The following is a 23,006-nucleotide window of genomic DNA, read 5'->3' on the forward strand; positions in this document are numbered from 1 at the left end:
AAATAAAATCAGCTCAAACATTGCAAGTCCAATAGATTCATATTTTTAGTTGTTTTTTTTAAAATAAGCCTTTAATTCGTACATCAGAACTCTTTCTCTTTTTTGTCATTTCTTATCATTTTAGCCAAAATTAGTAAACCATTTTAGCAGTATTAGATTATCAGATGTAAAAATAAATAAGGAAATGAATATAAAAGTCAGAAAAATCAAAACTGTAGGTTTATTATCATGTTGGCAATAACTGATGAGATCTTGTTTGTTACAGATTTCATCTTTCAGATTACAAATATTACAAATAATATTAATTTTCTGAGAAACAAAATATTTTAAATAAATGGAAATTCTTCTTTGCTTTCAACTGTAAAAATTTCTCAAAAGTTATATTTATCACAGAAAGGGGAAATTGCATTTTACATTTAAACATATCTTTTCTCTAACAGTGTAAATTATATATCTATTATATATCTAGTCAAACTCTAAAATACAGTAGCTTCATGATAAACAGTATCCATCTATTTATATCTATAGAGAAAGGAGAGATGGAGGGAGAGAAAGCAAGATAGCACTGTCAGATAAAGAGAGCGTGAAATATTGATAGAAGATAGACAGAAAAACAAAAAGATAGATAAAAACAGAGGGGCAGAAAGAAAGAGAGAGAGTGAGAAGACAGAGAAAGGGAGAAAGAAAGAAGGAAAGAGAAAAAAGAGAGAGAGAAGGTAGAGAGATGGAGAAGGAAAGAAAGAGAGAACAAGAGAAAGAAAGAAAGGAAGAGATAGAGATAACGAGAGGGAGAAAGAAGGAAGAGAGAGAGATAACAAGAGGGAGAAAGAAGGAAAGAGAGGGAGAATATAGAGAGTTGGAGAAGGAAAGAAAAATAGAAGATACAGAGAGGGAGAAAGAAGGAAAGAGAGAGAGAGAGAGAGAGAGAGAGAGAGAGAAAGGAAGAGAGAGAGATAAAGATCAAGAGAGAATATAGAGAGAGGGAGAAAGAAAGAAGGAAAGAGAGTGAGAGAAGATAGAGAGATGGAGAAGGAAAGAAAGACAGAAGGTACACAGAGGGAGAAAGACAGGGAAAATAAAGGGAGAGAGAGATAAAGAGAGAGAAAGAAAGAGAGAAGCTAGAGGGAGAAAGAAAGAATGAAATAGAGAGAGAGAGAAGATAAAGAGATGGAGAAGGAAAGAGAGAGAGAGAGACGATAAAGAGAAGGGGGAAAAAAGAGAGCGAGAGAGAGAGAAGAAGAAGAAAGTGAAAAAAGAGAAAATAGAGAGTGAAAGAGAGAGCAGATAGAGAGAGGGTGAAATAAAGATAGATAGATAGATAGATAGATAGATAGATAGATAGACATGGGTTTAGTACACTTTTGCTTAGCCCATCAAAGCTGTGTTCTCTTCAATCTCTGCTACCATGAAAAGGAAATTAACAAGTCAAATATATTCTTAGTCAATCCTCTACAATAATAAGTAAAGACTGATAGATTGATAGAAATACAAATGAAAGATGTGTTGACTGGCTAATTTGCATATTGATAGAATATGCTAGACAGGTGTTTGGCAGCTTTTTTTTAATTTTTTTTAAATAAATACCCCATATGAAAACCATTGTCTATCAAGTCACCCCTCAAAGTGAATCATCTGTGCTCAACCACCCCCTAGACACAGTCATAGTTACCATTAGTCCTCCAACTCTTATTCCTCTTATTCACATGTTTGCCAACTGATCAATGATGTTTATAAACAGATACAAGTTTGTGTTGATGCCTACTTTTATATGGGGGGGGGGGGGGTCTTATTTTACTGACACCTCAATCTGTTAATTAATACAAATATTTTTGATGTGTCACCTGGATCCTCCAGAAGTAACTCCTGGGGTCCTATACCAAAGAATGATGATTTGATAGACAGAAAGAGCAATAAAGATAGATAGATAGATAGATAGATAGATAGATAGATAGATAGATAGATAGATAGATAGATAGATAGATAGATAGATAGATAGAATAGATAAAATATGTTTAGGGGGGGAGGTTATTTTTATTGTCAAAGCTTATTTAAACAAGGTAAAGTTAGAAGCTGATTGGCTACCATGCACAACTGCACCGGATTCTGAGTGCACCCGTTTTTGTAACTCAAACCCAATATATGTCTAGTTTTGTCTGACTGCCTCTATAGCTATCTATCTATCTATCTATCTATCTATCTATCTATCTATCTATCTATCTATCTATCTATCTATCTACTCAGACTGACCATACAATGTACAATTTTCCTTTGGATTTACCAAAACCATATAATATGAGGTCAAACCTAAACACTTCCAATTTGTACACAATCAGGCAGGCCCTTGCACTACATATTTGAAGACAAATCTAAAGGAAATTGAACAAGAAAATTGTATTATTTATAGCCAGCTTAACTCTATCTATCTATCTATCTATCTATCTATCTATCTATCTATCTATCTATCTATCTATCTATATATGTTTGTCTATCAATCTAACAAGCTCTATCCCTGTAGTCATATATGTATGCATATCTATCTATCTATCTATCTATCTATCTATCTATCTATCTATCTATCTATCTATCTATCTATCTATCTATCTATTACTCTTTCTTTCTATCTATACACAGGCATATACACACACACATAGTAAAGTAAGATCCAAGCCCCTCCACTGGTATAGTATTTAAATGTAAGTGCATTTTCCAGTTCTATAATCTTGAAGCCCCCCGCTGTCTATTCGGCATAGCGTCATGTAAAAAGCGCATTGATAAACTTTCGCTCGAAGAGGTTTGTTTTTTACACCATTCAGTCAATAAAGCTAAAGAAAAGAAGAAGAGGAGAGTTTGGCGCCCGGGTTGTGTCAACATTGTTTGCCTTCTGGAAGGTTCAGAATAAAAAGGTGAACTTACAAGACGGAGGAGAGGTGTCATACAAAAGGCAGGAATTCAGCCATTGGCTGTGCTCGGGCCCAACATCTATTCTACAAAACATTACAGACAGGAATGTCAGAGGAGAAGAATACAACAAAGAGAATGGTGTCCGTCTTGTGACTGGTTTTAGATTAAAAATAGATGACATTTTTGTAGGACAATTTCATAAAACATTACACGCCTCCCAGGGTACGCCGTTAGATAAATTGTATAAAAAACGTTGCCAACAAATCCCCCTTCTGTTGGAGTAATGGGCAGATCATTGACAAAGTTATACAAATTGGATACTTTCCCTTTTAAATCTTCAGAAGCTGAAAAGTTCAGTTGACGCCTTCAGATTATAATATAATTTAATCTGGAGGGGTTTAGTCTTCTAAGTAGATCTGGCTGAAGATGAGGAGGATGGGTCTGATGGCATCTCAGAAAACTTTGGATGCTGGTGTTGGGGCCATAGACATTAGGCTACATGTACACCAAAGATAACGGGATTCCAGGGCATGTCATTTTGAATCAGTCATTCATTGGCCTAAGAAGAATTAAATGAATTGTTTGTGACCTCAATAGACTGATGTTGCCAGAAAAATTCCAGCAGAATTGTATTTTGTCTTTTTCCTATCAGTCTATTCAAATGCCTAATTTAAAGGATCAGCATAAGTGAACATTTACTGTAGACATCATTTAAACTTTAGATATGATACATTAATTGAAGAAAAAGAAGATTGGTCGCACACCATGGAGAACTTCTGTAGAATAGTTACTTTATTGTCAAGGTGCTAAAGGACATAGACATTGGTACCAATGTTCCTGTAACGTCCTGTCTACGTCCTTTGGCACCTTGACAATAAAGTAACTATTCTACAGAAGTTCTCCATGGTGTGCGACCAATCTTCTTTTTCTTCAATTACTATTGACGGTGGTGAGCCAGGATCAGCACCCACGAGGAAATCTTTAGCCACAGTCTGAGCGGTGTTACACTCTTTCTGGATATCATACATTAATGTTCTTAGTAGAGAAAGTCTATAGTGTTGAAGTCAGGGCTTTTTTTCTCATAAAAAAGGTGCAGGAACTCAACCATGACCCCCCCCCCCCCCAAAAAAAAAACCCTTCCCCCCACCTACACACACACCCTCCAAACCGCATCAAATATTGGGTGTGGTTGAATGTAATTAACAGTGGGAGGGTCTTAAAGGGGCATTAATACCAGGAGTGCATAGTACAGTACATATTAAGTACAGAGTGCAAGGTTCATGGAGGGGGGTGCTATGTACATAGTGCAGAGTTCAGGGGGCCAATGCATACAGAATGCAGAATTCAGGGGGGCGCTACACACAGTGTACAGAGTTCAGCCTTCTTCCACAGCTGACTACCTTTGCATCCCCCCATACACATCTCACTTTCACCCCTCTTCTTCTCTAGTACCCCCTCGCACAATGTAGGTGGCTCCACCTCTCACACTTGCAGGGAGATCATCCACTGGGGGTGTCAGCATCCACACTGCACCCCGGGCACCTGCACCTCCCTTGTCCCCATCCTGCACTCAGTGGGCGCTGTTCAGGAGATCAGATTTGTGGGAGCCGTTGGGAGACAAGCTGTCACTTGTAAACACAGAAGCTGGACTTCTGTGTTTACAAGTGATAGTGGGGAGCAGAGAGTTTGAACCAGAGGTGGTGGAACTGAGTTCCACAAAGTTCCAGCTGAAAAAAAGCCCTGGGAGTAATGATCGGTCATAAGAAACTCTTGACAACCAAGGAATTGCACTCAGTTGTAGGTATGGACACAATCCAACCACCAGAAGACTAAGTTTTAAGGTAAACCTGTATGATCAGATTACCCAACCATGCATGCTTATGGAGCATAAGTAAGCGCCTTCATTACTGGCCTTTAATGGAGGGGAAAAAAGAATAGAAATGAATTAATATAATTCACAATGGCTGATCAATATTTACCCAGAGATTGGTTGGTCAGGGGGGTCTAAAGTAATCTGCTTGCACCCACAGGCATGAAGAGATGGATCTTGCATCTATATGAGAATATGGGTAAACTAACAGTGTTTTTATAGCCAACAAAGCAATTTTATAACTGCATTTATATATCAAGTGAAATCCTTATCAGAGTAACGCAGCGGAATATGAAGAGCCATCATCTTTAAAATACTCTTAGATGGGCATCTTAGCAAACACAATATACAGGGATATGGGAAATGGTAGAGACATGAACACACACACGTTGAACTGGATGGACTGATGTCTTTATTCAACTTTACCAACTATGTAACTATGTACCATTCATTTTTACTACCACTCAGACATTATTGAATGGAGAGTTGCAAGTATTAAAAAAAAATTCAGGGACACTTAATTGCCGAGTCACTTTGTAAAAGCTAGCCCTGCATGGAACTATTGCTAGATACCCAAAAATCACATATATGTTATGGAATTTACAATATATATATATATATATTATTGTGGCTTACCTATACACAAGATTTGTAGGTACTAGGACCACTACTAACCCCTCAGCTCATTTGTACAAACTGAAATCAGTGGTGTTTCATTATTAGAAGAGTAGAGACTATTCACTTAGGAAGGTGAATGTTCACTTTCCTGTATGCCTAAAACTAACCCTCCCTGGAACCCTAAGGCCGCGTACACACGCGGGGACTGTTCGCCCAACTTTGTCCGTCAAACAGTTTCGGCAAACAGTCCGCTCAAAATGAGCATGGACGGACATGGCCACACACGACGAACGAACAGTTTGCTGAAACCGTGCGCGATGACGTGAACGGCACGTACGACGGGACGAAAAATACGACGTCCTATACACTGCATTATAACTTTCGGCGTGTAAATCCTTTCTGAGCATGCGTGGAACTTAGTTTGACGAACAAGCCTACACACGAGGGGACTGTTCGCTGAAACAAAGTTTCAGCGGACAGTTTTTCGGAATTTTCGAAAAACCTTGTTCAGCGGACTGTTCGCTGAAACTGTCCGCTGAAAGCCCACACACGAGCGGACTGTTTGCCGAAACACTGTTCAGCGGACAAAGTTGGGCGAACAGTCCCCGCGTGTGTACGCGGCCTTACACTAACTCTCCTTGTAACGCTAACTCTTCATATTATTACCATAACCCTTCCCCTCCCTGTAATCCTAACAAAAATCCTTTCTGTAATCCAAACTCCAACCCTACCTGTAACCCTAATGCTCAACCTCTCTGTGGTCCCAACTCTAACACTAACTCTAACACTAAATCTTAACACTAACTATGTAACCACAAACTAACCACTAACACTAACCAACTCCATGTAACTCCAGCATGAACTCTTGAACTCTTGCTGTAATTCCAAGCCAAGCATTAACCCTCCATGTAACATTTACCCTCCCTATAACTCCAATACTAAGCCTCCTCATAATTCAGACTATAATGCTAACCCTCTCTGTAACCCTAACACTGATTCTTCATATATCTTTAACACTAACCCTGCCTGTAACCCCAACACTTAACTCTTCATGTAATCCTAACCTTTCCCCTCCCTTTAATCCTTACCCTCATGTAACCCCAACATGAGCCCTTGCCCAAACCTAACGCTAATCCTCCCTGTAACGCTTACACTGATTCTCGATATAACTAAAACTAACCCTCCCTGTAACCCTAACACTAACTCTTTATCTATCTTTAATGCTAACTCTCCCTGTAACCCCAACACTTAACTCTTCATGTAATCCTACCTTTTTCCATCCCTTTAATACTAACCTATATGTAACCCCAACATGAGCTCTTGCTATATTTCCAAGCCTAACACTAACTCCCTGTAACCCTAACACTAATTCTCCATATAACTAATACTAACCCTCCCTGTAACCCCAACACTTAACTCTTCATGTAACCCTACCCTTTTATGTCCCTTTAATACTAACCTACATGTAACCCCAACATGAGTTCTTGCTATATGTCCAAGCCTAAACTAACTCCCTGTAACCCTAGCACTAATTCTCCATATAACTAACACTAACCCTCCCTGTAACCCTAACACTAATTCTCCATATAACTCTTCAGTAATCCTAACCCTTCTCTTCTCTTTAATCCTAACCACTGGTTGTTATCGCTGTAATTCCAAGCCTAACACTAGCCCTTCCTGTAACCCTAACACTAACCTTACCTATAACCCTAACACTAACCCATCTTTAAGTAGAGGTAATCCCTCTTGGTATTCTCCGCTGTGCTGACCCGCCACACAGAAAGATACCGCCAGACTCGAGATCGTTGGAAGCAATGTACCCGATCAGTTTATATACCTATTTACAACTGATACATTGTCACATTTTATTACCTATTTTACAGTCTGACTCTGCAACTGATATACCCTTGGCTGTGCGCCCCCTTCTGGTTGGGGACATGTAGTTAATATCTGCTATAGGATAGCATTGTAAAACTTGCCGTCTTTCCTTGAGCTAAAAGAACAAATGACTGGAGGAGTCATCTTTATTACGGAGCCTGTGAGTTCTTCATCCATCTGGATTCAGTAGAAACATATACCCTGAACCAGTGTAAACATTCCTCCTTTTGTAAAATAACCCAATAAATGAGGCAGCGAACACTTAGCGAGGGTTGATTCATCAAGTACAGTAAATGTAGACGGCTTACAGCTAATCTTTAAGACGGAGCATTTAAACACAATGCTGTCAGAGCGCTGCGTGTCCCGTCTTGTCCGTTTAGTCTGCTTCCAGCCTCTTGTGTTTTCAGTTTATTTCAGGTTCAGTGTAAGAAAAAGAACCTTCTAAAAGCTTTGGAATATTTTATGCTTTTCATCTCAGATTTTTTTTTTCTATCCTCCTGTTTTATGTCTTTGGAAAGATGAGACATTCAACTCGGCTTCTGAACTAAATGTAGACTTGAGTTTATTTAGTCGCTTTTCAGATGGTTGGCTCTGAGCATCCCGAGTCTATCCCCCGGACTTCATCCTGGGCATGGAGTGGAACGGATCTCCTCCGCACTCTATAAGACCAGGCCTGGAAGTCCCAGGGAATGGGCTCTGGGTACGTTTTAAAAAAACGATCCATTTATTTTATTGGCACTTTTTTTTTTGTCCAATTGCTTTATATCGGCTGTACACTGCTGGATTTTCTTTGTTCAGCCTACAGACTCCTCCATCTTCCATTCCCCCATCTATATCACACTATACTAATCTATAATTCCTCCATCTATATAGTGCCATTCCTTCATCTGTATAGTGACATTCCTTCATTCCTCCATCTATATAATGCCATTCCTCAATCTATATAGTGCTATTGCTTCATTCCTCCATCTATATATAATGCCATTCCTCCATCTGTATAGAGCCATTCCTTCATCTATATAGTGCCATTCCTCCATCTGTATAGTGTCATTCCTCCATCTGCATAGTGCTATTCCTCCATCTATATAGTGCCATTCATCCATCTGTATAGTGCCATTCCTTCATTCCCCCACCTATATAGTGCCATTCCTCCATCTGTATAGTGTCATCCCTCCATCTGTATAGTGCCATTCCTTCATCTATTTAGTGCCATTCCTCCATCTGTATAGTGCCACTCTTTTATTTCTCCATCTGTATAATGCCATTCCTCCCTCTATATCCTGCCATTCCTCCATCTGTATAGTGCCATTCCTTCCTTCCTCTATCTATATAGTGCCATTCCTCCATCTGTATAGTGCCATTCCTTCCTTCCTCTATCTATATAGTGCCATTCCTCCATCTGTATAGTGCCATTCCTTCCTTCCTCTATCTATATAGTGTCATTCCTCCATCTGTATAGTGCCATTCCTTCATTCCTCCATCGGTATAGTGCCATTCCGCCTTACTTATAGTGACATTCCTTAATTCCTCCATCTGTATAGTGCCATTCCTTCATTCCTCTATCTATATAGTGCCATTCCTCCATCTGTATAGTACCATTCCTTCATCTGTATAGTGCCATTCCTCCATCTATATAGTGGCATTCCTCCATCTGTATAGTATCATTCCTTCATTTCTCTATATATATAGTGCCATTCTTCCATCTGTATAGTGCCATTCTTTCATTCCTCCATCTGGATAGTGCAATTCCTCCATCTGTATAGTGCCATTCCTTCATTCCTCCATCTATACAGCACCATTCCTCTATCTATATAATGCCATTCCCTCATCTATATAGCAGCATTCCTCCAATCCTTCATCTATATAGTGCCAGTCCTCGATTCCTCCATATATCGCTATATCGCTATATAGCTCCACTACCTCATCTATGTAATCCAGAAGGATCCTACATCCTCCATTCCTCCATTTCACCGCAATACAGCGCGGGTGGATGAATCTGCAGTGCCGGAGATTGTATCTGATTGGATGCAGCCTACAGTTTTTCAGCCTAAGGATGTCAGGAGGGAGAGTGCCAACATGGCCACCCTCAAATTGTAGCCGGTTCACCAGGAACTGTCCCCAATTCTCAGTGTAGGACCAGCTGTAGACTTCTCTCCTTCAGTCCCTCAGGCTGAATAGAATAAGCCAGGCTACATAATAAGTAACATTTAAGGGGAAATCTAAATTTCCTGAGAAAAAAACGTTGAAAAGCTTGATTGTTACTTGTTGTGCTCTGAAGAATTTTACCGTAATCCGTACAAAGGGAGAAGGTCTTCCATTTATTATCATCCCTCGGACAGTCTACAGCTGCCCAGAGCAGCTTGACCTTCCTCCAATTCCCGATGAATCCGCCGATTTTCACGCCATGGTTGGCCCCGCAATCACCACCCAGCTTGACAAAAGTCAATGTAAAAATCATCTGAGCTGGGTGGAAAATGATCCGCAGAGCAGTGACTGTAGCCAATCAAATGCAGTGATTGTATCCAATCCGATTGTTGGGATCTTCAGGCAGCCACGGGTGCCATTTGTCTTCTCTTCATTCTTCCACAATTGGTCAAATGTGTTCAAAATGATATTAAAAACCAATTCATAATTCAAGAGTTGATCAAAGCATTGAAACAAGAGTGTCATTAAATGGTTGGATGTGTATTGCCAGCATTACATTTGATTGGTAACAATTTGATTGGACAACAATAAAAATAAAAAATAAAACAGGATTGTCTTTTAAAGACTGCTGCTAAAAAAAAAAAAAAAGAAATCTGTCCTGCACAAGGTGACCAATCAGGCTTCAGCTGCAACTTTTCTAGCGCAGTCTAGAAAATGATAGCAGCAGCCAGAGTCATGCTGCCTATGCAGCCAGTTGAGGGAAGGGGGCAGCACTGAGGCTGAAGTGCATGTTTAGAAAACTGTGCAATTCTCAGATTCTGATTGGTTACTTTGGGCAGCACAGACATTTCTTCCTTTAGGTGCTCTCCCCACATACACAATTCTTGATGTCCCAGGGCACCTCATAAGATTAGATTGGATACAGCAATCTGAAACGATGAAGTCTGACATTTCACTGCTTTTCTTTGTCCAGGTGGTGGCGCTAGGGGACGTTCCAGATGGCACACTGGTCACAGTGATGGCGGGCAACGATGAAAATTACTCAGCCGAGCTTCGCAATGCCACAGCGGCGATGAAGAGCCAGGTCGCCCGATTCAACGATCTAAGATTCGTCGGGAGGTCGGGAAGAGGTAAGACCCCCCCCCCCATTACTCTGTTATAAATAAATGCATTAACTCGGCCAATGAACCAGTATGGAATATTTCTGATTGAAGATGTGTCGGCGTTGTCCATGGCAGCCAATCAGATTCCCTCTTTCATTATCTAATTTGCAGCGAAGAATCTTAAAAATGCTTAAATGCTTTATCCAGATTCTGAACCCGGTATAGATATAGATCAATATATCCTCCTCTCATCATTAGACTAAACAGTCCAACAATTAGATCGGATATGCAGCTCAGAAAAAAAATATTATGAATGAACTAAAATATAATTATTTATTTATGATTCCTTTGTTAATGAAGAACACACAAAAATTTTTTTCTATATCTTTATTTAAAAAAAGATTCAATCAAAATTATTGTATCCTGTATATAGAATCGTAGGATCTCCCCCTAGTGGCCATCTGTATAACAGGCAGCACAGTGAGAACCTCTTCTAAATGACCATCAAAACATTTGAATAATGTGTGCTTACTCTTTTTTTTTTTTCCAATGGCTCTTCTTCAGGCTACTTTCACACTGAGGCCGCCCGAGCGTTAGCGCTAAAGCACTGCTCGTTTTAGCGGCGCTTTAGCGATGTTTAAGAGTCGCTTTTAAGCCACTATTGGGGAGCTTTTAACCACACGCTAGGGGGGTGCGCTATACACAATCTAAATCCCATAGTCCATCTTGGAAGGGAGCAAGAGAGGGTGACTACTTCCCTACATACAGTGGGGCTATGGAGAACAAACGTAGCCACCCTCTAACAGGAAGTCCAGTCTTAGAGCGATTCGGAGGAGGATCAGAGCAATAGAAGGGGCTTTTCTGAATTAACTACTTAAGGACCAGAAGGATTTGCCCCCTCCCTTAATGACCAGGCCATTATTTGTGATTCGGCACTGCGTCACTTTAGCTGACAATTGCGCGGTCGTGCGACGTACCCAAACATACTTGACATCCTTTTTTTCCCCACAAATATCTTTTTTTTCCCACAAATATATATATTTTTGTACTTTTTGCTATAATACATATCCCCAAAAAAATATAAAAAAACTAATGTATTCATCAGTTTAGGGCGATATATATTCTACATATTTTTGGTAAAAAAAAAACGCAATAGGCGTATATTGATTGGTTTGCGCAGAAGTTATCGTGTCTACAAACTATGGGATAGATTTAGGGACTTTTATTTTTATATTGTTTCTACTGGTTATGGCGACGATCTGCGATTTTTAGCAGGACTGCGACAATGCGGCGACCCCAAATTACGCTTTTTGGGGACCAGTGACATTACTGCATTGATCTGTGCTATAAAAATGCACTGATCAATGTAAAAATGAGACTGGCAGGGAAGGGGTTAACACTAGGGGGCGATCAAGGTGTTAAGTGTGTCTGTTCTAACTGTAGGGGGGATGGGCTCACTGGGACATGACAGAGATCACTGTTCCCGATCACTGGGAACAGAAGATCTCTGTTATGTCATCTGTCAGAACGGGGATCCGCTAAATAGGCAATTCCATGTTTTGCCTTTGTACTAGGCGATAGCGGGTCGCCGGCGGTACAACTGCGGCGGGAGGTCCCTAAGCTTAAAGTGATTGTAAATGATCACCTTGTAAGAAAAACCCATGCAGTTTAAAATAGAAATGAAAGGCAAAATATTTTTATATAGCTATAAAAAAATAAAAAAAACATTATAAATACCTTTTTTTTATAAGTGATCACATTTCCTCTGTACTGAGCTGCATAAGAGCTGGGAAAGGAGAAGCAGCAGCACACTGAGCTTCCCAGTAAATGGCTATGCAGTGGGGGGGGGGGGGGGGGGCGTGTCAGAACAAGTCTGATCATTGGAAGAGAGCAGAGTTCCCAGCTTAGTTCCCAGCAGAGTTCCCAGCATAGCCAGAGAACTGACCATGTGGCGTTCTCCTGCTTAGTGTGGTCAGTTTTTAATGGGAAAGCAGAAGGACTGGCAGGAACACCAGGGATTTCACACAAAGGAAGCAATACAGAGAACAGGATACTTTCTTATACAAGCACATGGTACAGCAGTCACATATCAGGAATATGAAGTGTTGGGGTAACAAACACTTTAAAAATACTTACGGTACTTGGATATCATTTTTTTAAGTTCCGTTTTGTGTCACTTTAAATAAACTTTTAAAGCTACCAAAATTTGAAAACCTGATTGCTACAAATTCATTTTTAACCGCCCTGTCACTCCCAGCGCGTCGGTCGCCATACCGAGGCGCCGTGATTGACAGCTCTGAGAGGTTATTATTCCAGCTTGTCACAGCGCTGAGGTCACGAGGCCAGGATGGATGTAACAGAACACGCCCGCATCACTGGCATGCCAGTCCCGGCGTAGACACGGGGTCATGTGACTGTGATGTCACAGACACCCGTTGTATGGCAAGCCTTTGATTGACAGCCGCCCTGTGTTACTTCCTCGCTGGGCTCCTTTTACCTATTTATCTGTCAGTAGGAGACGGAGCAGTGTGCAGTGTCAGGGATGACAGACGGGGACATTGCTGAAAAGCAGATCCAACAACTTCTTGTGACCCGTGAAATGTGAAAAGACGTTGCGTGCTTGTGCAGAGCGCTCTTGCTTGAAAAGCCTTTTGTGGCCGTATTGTGCTTATTTCCTTTTTTTGTACTATGTTCTTGCCTGTATCCACTTACTGAGCTTACAGATGGTTAAAGAGACCCTGTCACCAGATTATTTATTTCAGCAGCCGTCTCCCCATAAGATTATATGTGCATATAATGGTATTTACTAAAGGCAAAGTGTAGTTGCTCCACAGTAAATGAGGTGAAGCTACACTTTGCAAAGAATACCCAATCACGTGCAAAGAAAATAAAAAACAGCAATTTTGCTTGCATGTGATTGGATGATGGAAGTCAGCAGAGCTTCTGCTCATTTACTAAGCTCTGGAGCAACTGCAAAGTGCACAGTATTTTTTCCAATAGTAAATCAACCCCCATGCCATAGGTGTTCACAGCCTATTGCATTAGGGCAGTGATGGCAAACCTTGGCACCCCAGATGTTTTGGAACTCCATTTCCCATGATGCTCATGCACTCCGCAGTGTAGGTGAGCATCATGGGAAATGTAGTTCCAAAACATATGTGTGATTTGTGGTCATCTTCCGTCACACATTGGCATATATGTGTGATGTGTGGGCATCTACCGTCACACATGGGCATATATGTGATATCTGGGCATCTACTGTCAAACGTAGGCATATATGTGTGATGTGTGGGTATCTACCGTCCAACATGGGCATATATGTGTGATGTGTGGGCCTCTACCATCAAACATGGGCATATATGTGAGATGGTTGGGTATCTACCGTCAAACATGGACATAGATGTGTGATGTGGGGGCATCTACCATCAAACATGGGCATATATGTGTGATGTGTGGGCCTCTACCATCAAACATGGGCATATATGTGAGATGGTTGGGCATCTACCATCAAACGTGGGCATAGATGTGTGATGTGTGGGCATCTACCATTAAACATGGGCATATATGTGTGATGGTTGGGCACCTACCATCAAACATGGGCATATATGTGTGATGTGTGGGCATCTAATGTCACACATGGGCATATGTCTGCATCTACCATCAAACATGGGCATATATGTGTGATGTGTAGGCATCTACCATCAAACATGGGCATATATGTGTGAAGTGTGGGCATCTACCGTCAAACATGTGCATATATGTGTGATGGTTGGGCATCTAACGTCACACATGGGCATATGTGTGATATGTGGGCATCTATCATCAAACATGGGCATATATGTGTGATGTGTGGGCATCTACTTTCACACTGTCACACATCTACTGCCAAAATTCGAGCTGAAATCGGACCTGAAATGGTGAACCGACATGGACTGGACCCCTGCTGGGAGCCGCATGCGGCTCATATGTGAACCCAGCGTAAAGCTAAATTCTAGGAATTCATGCTATGAGTTAAGTCCAAGGAGGTACATGACATTATCTGACAGGTTTATTGTACTCCTGGAAGAGGGCTATCGCTGTATTTCGGGGAGCGTGACATTAATGCTTCAGGTCTAAGCATCTTCATCATTAGAGCCAGTGCAGCTGCTATGCCTGCCCCTCCTGTCCAATCACAGAAGGCTTTGTAATGTAAACTCATTCACAAAATACAAAGGCTTCTGTGAATAGACAGCAGAGGGGAGAGACAGGCATAGCTGCGCTGTGTTTCTTTCTCCACTCTCTGACAGCCCCGACTGCTCCAGCAGAGCCATAAACCTGTCAAATATAAATAATAGAGAGAAGTCCAGAAGATGTCATGCACCTCCTTGGATTTAACTTCACTTTTTGCAAAGCTTAATGACCAGGCCATTTTTGCGATACAGCACTGCGTCGCTTTAACTGACAATTGTGGGGTCGTCACAATTACCAAAACGAAATTGATGTCCTTTTTTTCCCACAAATAGAGCTTTTTTTTGGTGGTATTTGGTCTTTTTTTTTCACTATAAACAAAAAAGACCAACAATTTTGAAAAAAACAATATATTTAACTTTTTCCTATAATAAATATCCCCCAAAAAATTTAAAAAATTGAATTTCTTCATCAGTTTAGGCCGATATCTATTCTACATATTTTTGTTGAAAAAAAAATCACAATAAGCGTATATTGATTGGTTGTTAAAAATGTTATAGCGTCTACAGAAGAGGGAATAGATTTATGGCATTGTTATTATTTATTTTTTCCCCTGAACTAAACTTAGTAATGGTGGTGATCTGCTATTTTTAGCAGGACTGCGACATTGCGGCAGACAGATTGGATACTTTTGACACTTTTTTTGGGAGCAGTGACATTTATACAGCGATCAGTGCTAAAAATAGCCACTAATTACTGTATAAATGTCCCTGGCAAGGCAGTGGTTAACACTAGGGGGGATGATCACGGGGTTAAGTGTTCCCTAGGGAGGTGTTTTTAACTGTGGGGGGATGGGACTGAGTGGAGGAGGAGAGAAATCTCTGTTCCTGATCACAAGGAACAGCAGATCTGTCTCTCCTCCCCTGTCAGAACGGGATCTGTTTGTTTACATTGACAGATCCCCGTTCTGTCTCTCTCAGGAACGATCGCGGGTGGCTGGCGGACATCGCGGCCGCTGGCCAGGCGTATCGGCTTCTGGCGTCGCATGCGCCCCCTAAAGCTCAATGACTGTGATTCACCCAGGAGAGCCAACCTGCCTCAGTAAAACTGCGGCGGCTGGTCTTAGAGTGGTTAAACATGCTTGGGACAAACATAAATCCATACTTAGACAAAAAAGATACAAAAAAAAATAAAAAAATTGCGGCAGACTCAATGCGTCAACTGCGTCTTTTTCTGCTGCCACTTTTCTATAATTCTTGATTTAAAATAACCTGCCGCCTTTCAGAAAGGAGCTCTTTAATCTGCAAAAGGCGTGCAGAACTCCCTCACGAAGACGGATGATAAAAATGATCCTTGGCCAACGGTCGGAAACGCGCCCCCACCCCCCACCGCTCGCTTCTCTCGCGCTCTATGTTTCCTGTCTTTCCTCACCGCACCGCCTTGTGAGAGAAAAAAGAGGAATTTCTGAGAGCAAAACAACAAAGATTACGCAATGACAAATATCTGTCTATTTTGTTTCCGCGCTGAACTGAAAACCGCCGCTTCCTGCGCATTTATTGACGGTTAGGACTCGGCGAGTCATTCAGGCAAATTGAAAAGTACTTTTGTGGTTCTTGTTAATGGCTCACGTCTGAGGGACATCCCGTCAGATCCTGGAGGAAAGAAATTCTCCAGAAAATAAAGAATGAATCGATGGCTGAGGTGGGAGCAGTCTGGCGCTTGCCTTCGTTACGTTCGCCATCATCATCCTTAAAGGGTACGTCCACCTTGTAGACCACGCTTCGTGCTACACTCATCTGTAGGGTGTCACATGATTGGATACACCATCTCCAGAATCCAAATCCCCTTCTCTTTTACCTGATTTTCGGGATGCGTCTTCATGCAGGATTTTGAGATCTTTTGGAATTAAGCGCAGTTGTGTGGGCGGAGCCGGGTCGCCCAGGACTGGGAGAACTCATACGTGTCCCATTGGTCACCATTATGCAGAGCACACCGGGGATCCCTCTCCCTAATCTGTCATTCAAACCACACTTCCTTTAGGATTTTAAAATGTTGACAATGACGTTTGAAATTCTTATAATTGGGGATTTTAATGGGGACCCTGATGTAAGGGGAGGACTCCGAAATAGGGGGGCTCTGGTGGGGAACCTAATATAAGGGGAGACTTAGGTGGAAATTCTGATGTAGGGAGGACTCTGATGGGGACCCTTATGTAATGGTGGACCCTAATGAGACCTTGATGTATGGACTCTGATGGGGACTGTGATGTAAGGGGGAGGGAATCTGTTGACCCTGATGTAAGGACTCTGATGAATAACCTTATGTAAGAGGGGACTCTGATATAAGGGTGACTCTCATGGGGATCATGATGTAAGTGGGGACTTTGCTGGGGACCCTGATGTAAGTATTGCTCTGATGGGGATCCCAATGTAGGGAGGACTCTGATGGGGACCCTGAAGTAAGTAGGCCTCTGATGGAGACCCTGATGTAAGAGGGGACTCTGATATAAGGGTGACTGTCATGGGGATCATAATGTAAGTGGGGATTTTGATGGGGACCCTAATGTAAGGGTGGAACTTAATGGAGACCCTGATGTAAGGGGGACTCTGATGGTGACCCTAAAGTAAGGAGTATGATGAGGAACCTGGGGGGACTCTGATATAAGGGCGACTGTAATGGGGATCCTGATATAAGTAAGGCTTTGGTGGGAACACTGATGTAAGTGGGGTCCCCAATGTAAGAGGGGGACTCTAATGGCGACCCCAATGTAAGGGTGGACACTAATGGAAATTGGAGACCCTGATGTAAGGGTGGACTCTGATATAAGGGTGACTGTCATGGGGATCATGATGTAAGTGGGGATTTTGATGGGGACCCTAATGCAAGGCGGACTCTGATGGTGACCCTAAAGTAAGGAGTGTGACGAGGAACCTGATCTAAGTGGGGACTCCAATGTAAGGGGGACTCTAATGGGGACCCCAATGTAAGGGTAGACCCTAATGGAAATTGGAGACACTAATGTAAGGGTGGACTCTGATGGGGACCCAGATGTGAGGACTTTGTTGGGGATTCTGATGTAAGAACTAATGGGCAACCTGATGTAAGAAGGGGCACTAATATAAGGGGGGCTGTCATGGGGTTCTTTATGTAAAGGGGAACTCTGATGGGGACCCTGATTTAGGGAGGACTCTAATGGAGACCCAAATACCATGGCGATTCTGTTGGGGACCCTGACTGAAAGGAAGACTCTGTTGGTGATGCTGATGTAAGGGGGGACTCTGATATAAGGGGGGCTTTGACGGGGACTCTGATTTGGGATTTTTCCCGCGATATTTGTAAAATATACAGTATGGCCCTTGTAATGAAAAGATTTGGGACTCCTGTGCTATATAATCACTTTGGTTGCTCCAATCACACAATGAATCTTGTTTTCTATGCCACGATCTCTTATAATTCAGAAGATACAAATACCACCTGTATGGGTGTATTTATTAAACAGTGAATCTGACATTCACACGGTATTCACTGCAGGCGAATCATCCTACTGCATGTGTTTTAAACCGATTAATTCACTTCCAGTGAATGTTTGGTGAATAATGAGCTGTAAGCTATGTCCACTCATTCAACCATGAAAGCCAGCTTCTGATTGGCTGCTGTGGATTACCGAACTCTGCAGATGTGAAATTGGCTCCTCGCCATGGAAAGTGTAAAGACATGAAAATTGGGGAAATAGCACCCAAGGAGGGACCTGTGATCTGTAAAATCAGTTTTCTTGGTTCCCTCTCACACTTCCTCTTTAATGATAACAAAAACGATGCAGAAACATTGCAAGGTCCTAAGGTGCTCAATAAAAGGCAAATAAAGAAGATGCCGTATAGTTCCCCTCTGTGACCACAATCCACCAGTGCAACAGCACCACCCAGTGGACAGTCTGATAACAGCCTACCAGAGACCACCAATGAAACAGCCCCTCCTAGTGGATAGTCTGATAGAAGCCTATAATAGACCATCAGTGAAGCAGCCCCACCCAAAGGACAGTCTGATTACAGCCTACCAAAGACCACCATAGAAACAGCACCACCTAGTAGACAGTGATTACAGCATTCCAAAGACCACCAATGAAACAGCACCTCCAGTGGACAGTCTGATAACAGCCTAAAGACATCACCAATTAAAGTGTAACTCCACTTTTGTTGAGAACAAAAACATTCCAATCACCCAAGCAGGAAATGATGTTTCTGGGGAGTGATCAGCGCACATTCTGTGTACAGAACACCTCCAGGTGGCCATATTGCTTTGCATTTACAGAAAATTACAGCGGCTGCAGATTGAAAAGAAAAGGTCATTTTTATTAACATTCAATTACAATATGACTTGTGTCGCAATTGTACACGCTATATTGTTTTTTCTTTATTTGCTGTCCCCCACCACGAAAGTGGAGTTACCCTTTAAGTGAGACCACCCAATGGACTAAAGTCTGATTGCAGCCTACCAAAGACCACCAACAAAACAGCGCCACCCAGTGGACAGTCTGATAACAGCCTAAAGAGACCACAAATTAAGCAGCACCACCCACTGAACAGTATGATAATAGCCTACCAAAGACTACCAATGAAACAGCTCCACCCACTGAACAATCTAATAACAGCCTATAAGAGACCACCGATGAAAAAGCACCACCCCCTGGACAGTCTGATAACAGCCTATCAAAGACCACCTAGTAAACAGCATCGCCCACTGGACAGTCTGATAACAGCCTATCAAAGACCACCAATGAAACAGCACCATCCACTGAACAATCTGATAACAGCCTATAAGAGACCAACAATGACACAGCACCACCTGCTGGACAGTCTGATAACAGCCTATAAGAGACCACCAATGAGACAGCACCACCCACTGAACAATCTGATGGACAGTCGGATAACAGCCTACCAAAGGCGACCAATGAAACAGCACCACCCACTAAACAATCTGATAACAGCCTATAAGAGACCACCAATGAAACAGCGCCACCCACTGGACAGTCTGATAACAGCCTACCGAAACATGGGGCCAATACCAGTTCTGGCACAGTGCCACAAAGACTGCAATTAAAACCATTGACATGATCCATTGCAAGTAATTACTGTGACGCCAACTAGCACCAGAAATGCTATATGAAGTAATAAGCCTTATGCGCTTTTTTTTTTTATTGTCTTAATTGCCCCAAGGGAAAATATTTAGCCTGAGTTGTTTGAGTTCTATTATTTATGACGGCCCTTGTGTGTTTTCTGTGCCTGCATCGCCCATCACAGCCAGGCGGTGTTTGCAGTCTCCCAATGGATCACAAGCTGCCTTTAAAAAAATAAAAATAGGCAGGCATGGTCCGCCATATGGAAACCTGCCCTTGAGAAGTACCATGCAGCCATCAGTGGAGTGCCTGTAAGATAAGAAGCGGTTGCAAGGAGGCCGCAGGAGATCAGCAGGACTGGGATGCAACAAAGGATAAAAATCAAGTATTTTATATTAAAACAGGTGAATTATTTCTGCTACACAGTGCTGTAGAAAGCGAAATGCCATCCAGTTAAGGTTTAAGCCCTGTCCATAATTTGTATACATGTAGGTGTGGAGCCGAGATTAACTGTACTTGCTGTCATTACAAATTAATTATGTGTTTGTTGTATGAAGACGGCAGACAGTTCACCGGCTCGGAGGCAGCCGCACAGACATAAACGTAATCTTGGAAGATCAAAACCCGGGGGGGGGGGGGGGGTTGTCTCTTAACACCGACACCCGATCTGTCTGCGGAAGGTGCTGAAGAACTGCAAGTTGCAGCATGCCCCGACTCCCGGTGATTGTGGAAATTCGGGTCCGAGAAGCCCCAGGAGCCGGGTCCTTGCCATGTGCAGAATGATACAAAGAAAGAATTTACGGCTGCAATTCATGTTACTGTGTCTTCTCCTGCTGGGACTTGTAGTTCCATCACAGGTACATGTAAAGCATAGGTGCTCAGCCTGTGGCCCTCCAGCTGGTGCAGAACTACAAGTCCCATGAGGCATTGCAAGGCTGACCGTTGCAAGCATGACTCCCACAGGCAGGGGCATGATGGGACTTGTAGTTCGGCAACAGCTGGGGGGCCACAGGTGAGCACCTATGATGTAAAGCACAACCGCATGATGTTTTGAATTAATACTGCACCGTGTATGATAAACTATTGTTTTTTTTGTTGCTGATTCTCCTCATCCACCTCCGGTCTATATACACTCCGACAATGGCTGCATGGATCATCTCAGGCGGGTTTCACACGGGCGGTAAAAATGGGTCACCCCCTGACCGCCCACTGAAAGCCGAACTGGGCACTCGGAGAAAGATCATACACATGGCACAGCTCCAATGACAAGGCCTCAACTAATGACTAAGCGCTAACATTTTGTGTGAAACTCGTCTACCTCTTTGTCCCCTGCTCCATCTGCTAACCACCTGTCACATAAAGAGGATTTACCAATCAAAGTGTTTGTAAACCGATATAAAAAAAAATACATGAAAGACAAAGGCATAATGAGCTAGTATGTTACTAGCTCATTATGCCTTTGTCTTGCAGGTTTTTTTTTTATATGGTATTACAACCACTTTAAATACTTACCTTAGATCGTAGCTGTTGCAGCGGTCCCTATTTCCAGGTTCGCGGGCTCCGGTGATGTTATTGGCCAGAGCCGCAATGACATCACTCCCGCGCATGCGTGCGCACATGCCCTTTAGAAACAGCTCAATCGAACCGTTTCTTCAGTACGCTGATGACGGCGCAAGCGTATATGGTAAATATCTGATAAGCCGTGTGGGTTTAGGAGATATTTCCAGCACCTACAGGTAAGTCTTTTTATAGGCTTACCTACAGGTACAAATGGTGTAACAGGGTTTACAACCACTTTAATAAGGTGGTGTGCAATTCAGAGATTTCCCTTGCAGTGCTTTTTTCTTCCACTAGATGTCCTCAGTCTGATTACTGCCATCATTCAATCCACTCTGAACCCCAGCCCGTGACTGGACAGTGAAAGGAGAAGCAGTGATGGGTTAAAGGGGTTGTAAACCCTCATGTTTTTTCACCTTGAAGGGGTTGTAAAGGTTTGTTTTTTATTTTCTAAATAGATTCCTTTAAGCTAGTACATTGTTGGTTCACTTACCTTTTCCTTCTATTTCCCTTCTAAATGTTTTTTTTCTTTGTTTTCTTTGTCTGAATTTCTCACGTCCTGTTACTCCTCAGTAAGCTGTTCTGGCTGACTAAACACCACTCGGATGATGGTGTGAAGTTTACTGAGGAGAAACAGGAAGTGAGAAATTCAGACAAAGAAAAAAAACATTTACCGGTAGAAGGGAAATTGAAGGAAACGGTAAGTGAACCAACAATGCACTAGCTTAAAGGAACCTATTTAGAAAATAAAAAACGAAGCTTAACAACCCCTTTAATGCATCCTATGCATTTTGGTGGAAAAACTTCTGTCACTGACCGGCCACCCAGCCCCCCCCCGTTTTACTCACCTGAGTCCTGTATTCCCCCGCCGGAGACACGCTCTTCCCCTCTGCCCTTTGTCTCGACTCTTGATTGGATAGATTGATAGCAGCGCCACCATTGGCTCCCGCTGCTGTCAATCAAATCCAATGTCACGGGCATTGGGGGGCGTGGCCCAGTCTGGCATTCGGCGTCTATGGATGCAAATGCTGTTTCAGCCTGTAAGGCCTTAGTCATAACCATTGGTAATGACTAAAGCCTTATAGGCTGAAACGCGTCAACTGATTTAATCAGTGTTTATGGCTATTCAGTAAAATGAAGACATTTTAAGAGCAACAACCGGAGTGCGGATCATTTTTTCTACATAATACCAGGTCAGATTCTTACACTGCTTGTATTTAGAAAATAGATGTAATTATTTATCAATTAACACAATGTTACATTCGTTTGTGTCTTATATATCTTCCCGGAGTTCAGTCGTAATGTGTATGACCAGAAGAAAGGAAACTATTAATGTCTTATAACTATGACTGTCATGGCATGCTGAGTCTCTTCGAATCTCATTGATTCTCATCGAATCTCTGAATCTCATTGGATCTTATTAAATCTCATTGAACCTTATTGTTCACCAATTATTCACCGAGCCTGAAATATCTAGAAATGGCTTGTAAATGCTGATTGGCCTTAGTACATCTGTCCCCCGGGTCAGAAGGAACATTAGCGTCTGTCGCTTGGCGTCCGTCCAGCCTGTACACGTGTCACCACCATACGTGCCTTCAGCTGCTCGGGGTCCTGTGTGCATTTTTCACCGTAATTCCCCAAATCCGGCTCCCAA

The 23,006-nt window shown here is 42.3% G+C and overlaps 1 protein-coding gene across 2 annotated transcripts in view; it reads left to right on the forward strand.

Annotated features, from left to right (window-relative positions):
* The window catches only part of RUNX1 (RUNX family transcription factor 1), a 395,500-nt gene that overhangs the window by 256,734 nt on the left and 115,760 nt on the right, over nucleotides 1-23,006 (forward strand). For both annotated transcript variants that reach the window (XM_077479930.1, XM_077479929.1), the window contains exon 3: nucleotides 10,386-10,542. In XM_077479930.1, the coding sequence (XP_077336056.1) occupies nucleotides 10,386-10,542 (157 nt within the window). The remainder of the gene's footprint in view (nucleotides 1-10,385; nucleotides 10,543-23,006) is intronic.

This window comes from Lithobates pipiens, unplaced genomic scaffold, assembly GCF_037356315.1.
Source record: "Lithobates pipiens isolate NorthernLeopardFrog02 unplaced genomic scaffold, aLitPip1_a1.2 Scaffold_16, whole genome shotgun sequence".
Lineage (NCBI taxonomy): Eukaryota > Metazoa > Chordata > Amphibia > Anura > Ranidae > Lithobates > Lithobates pipiens.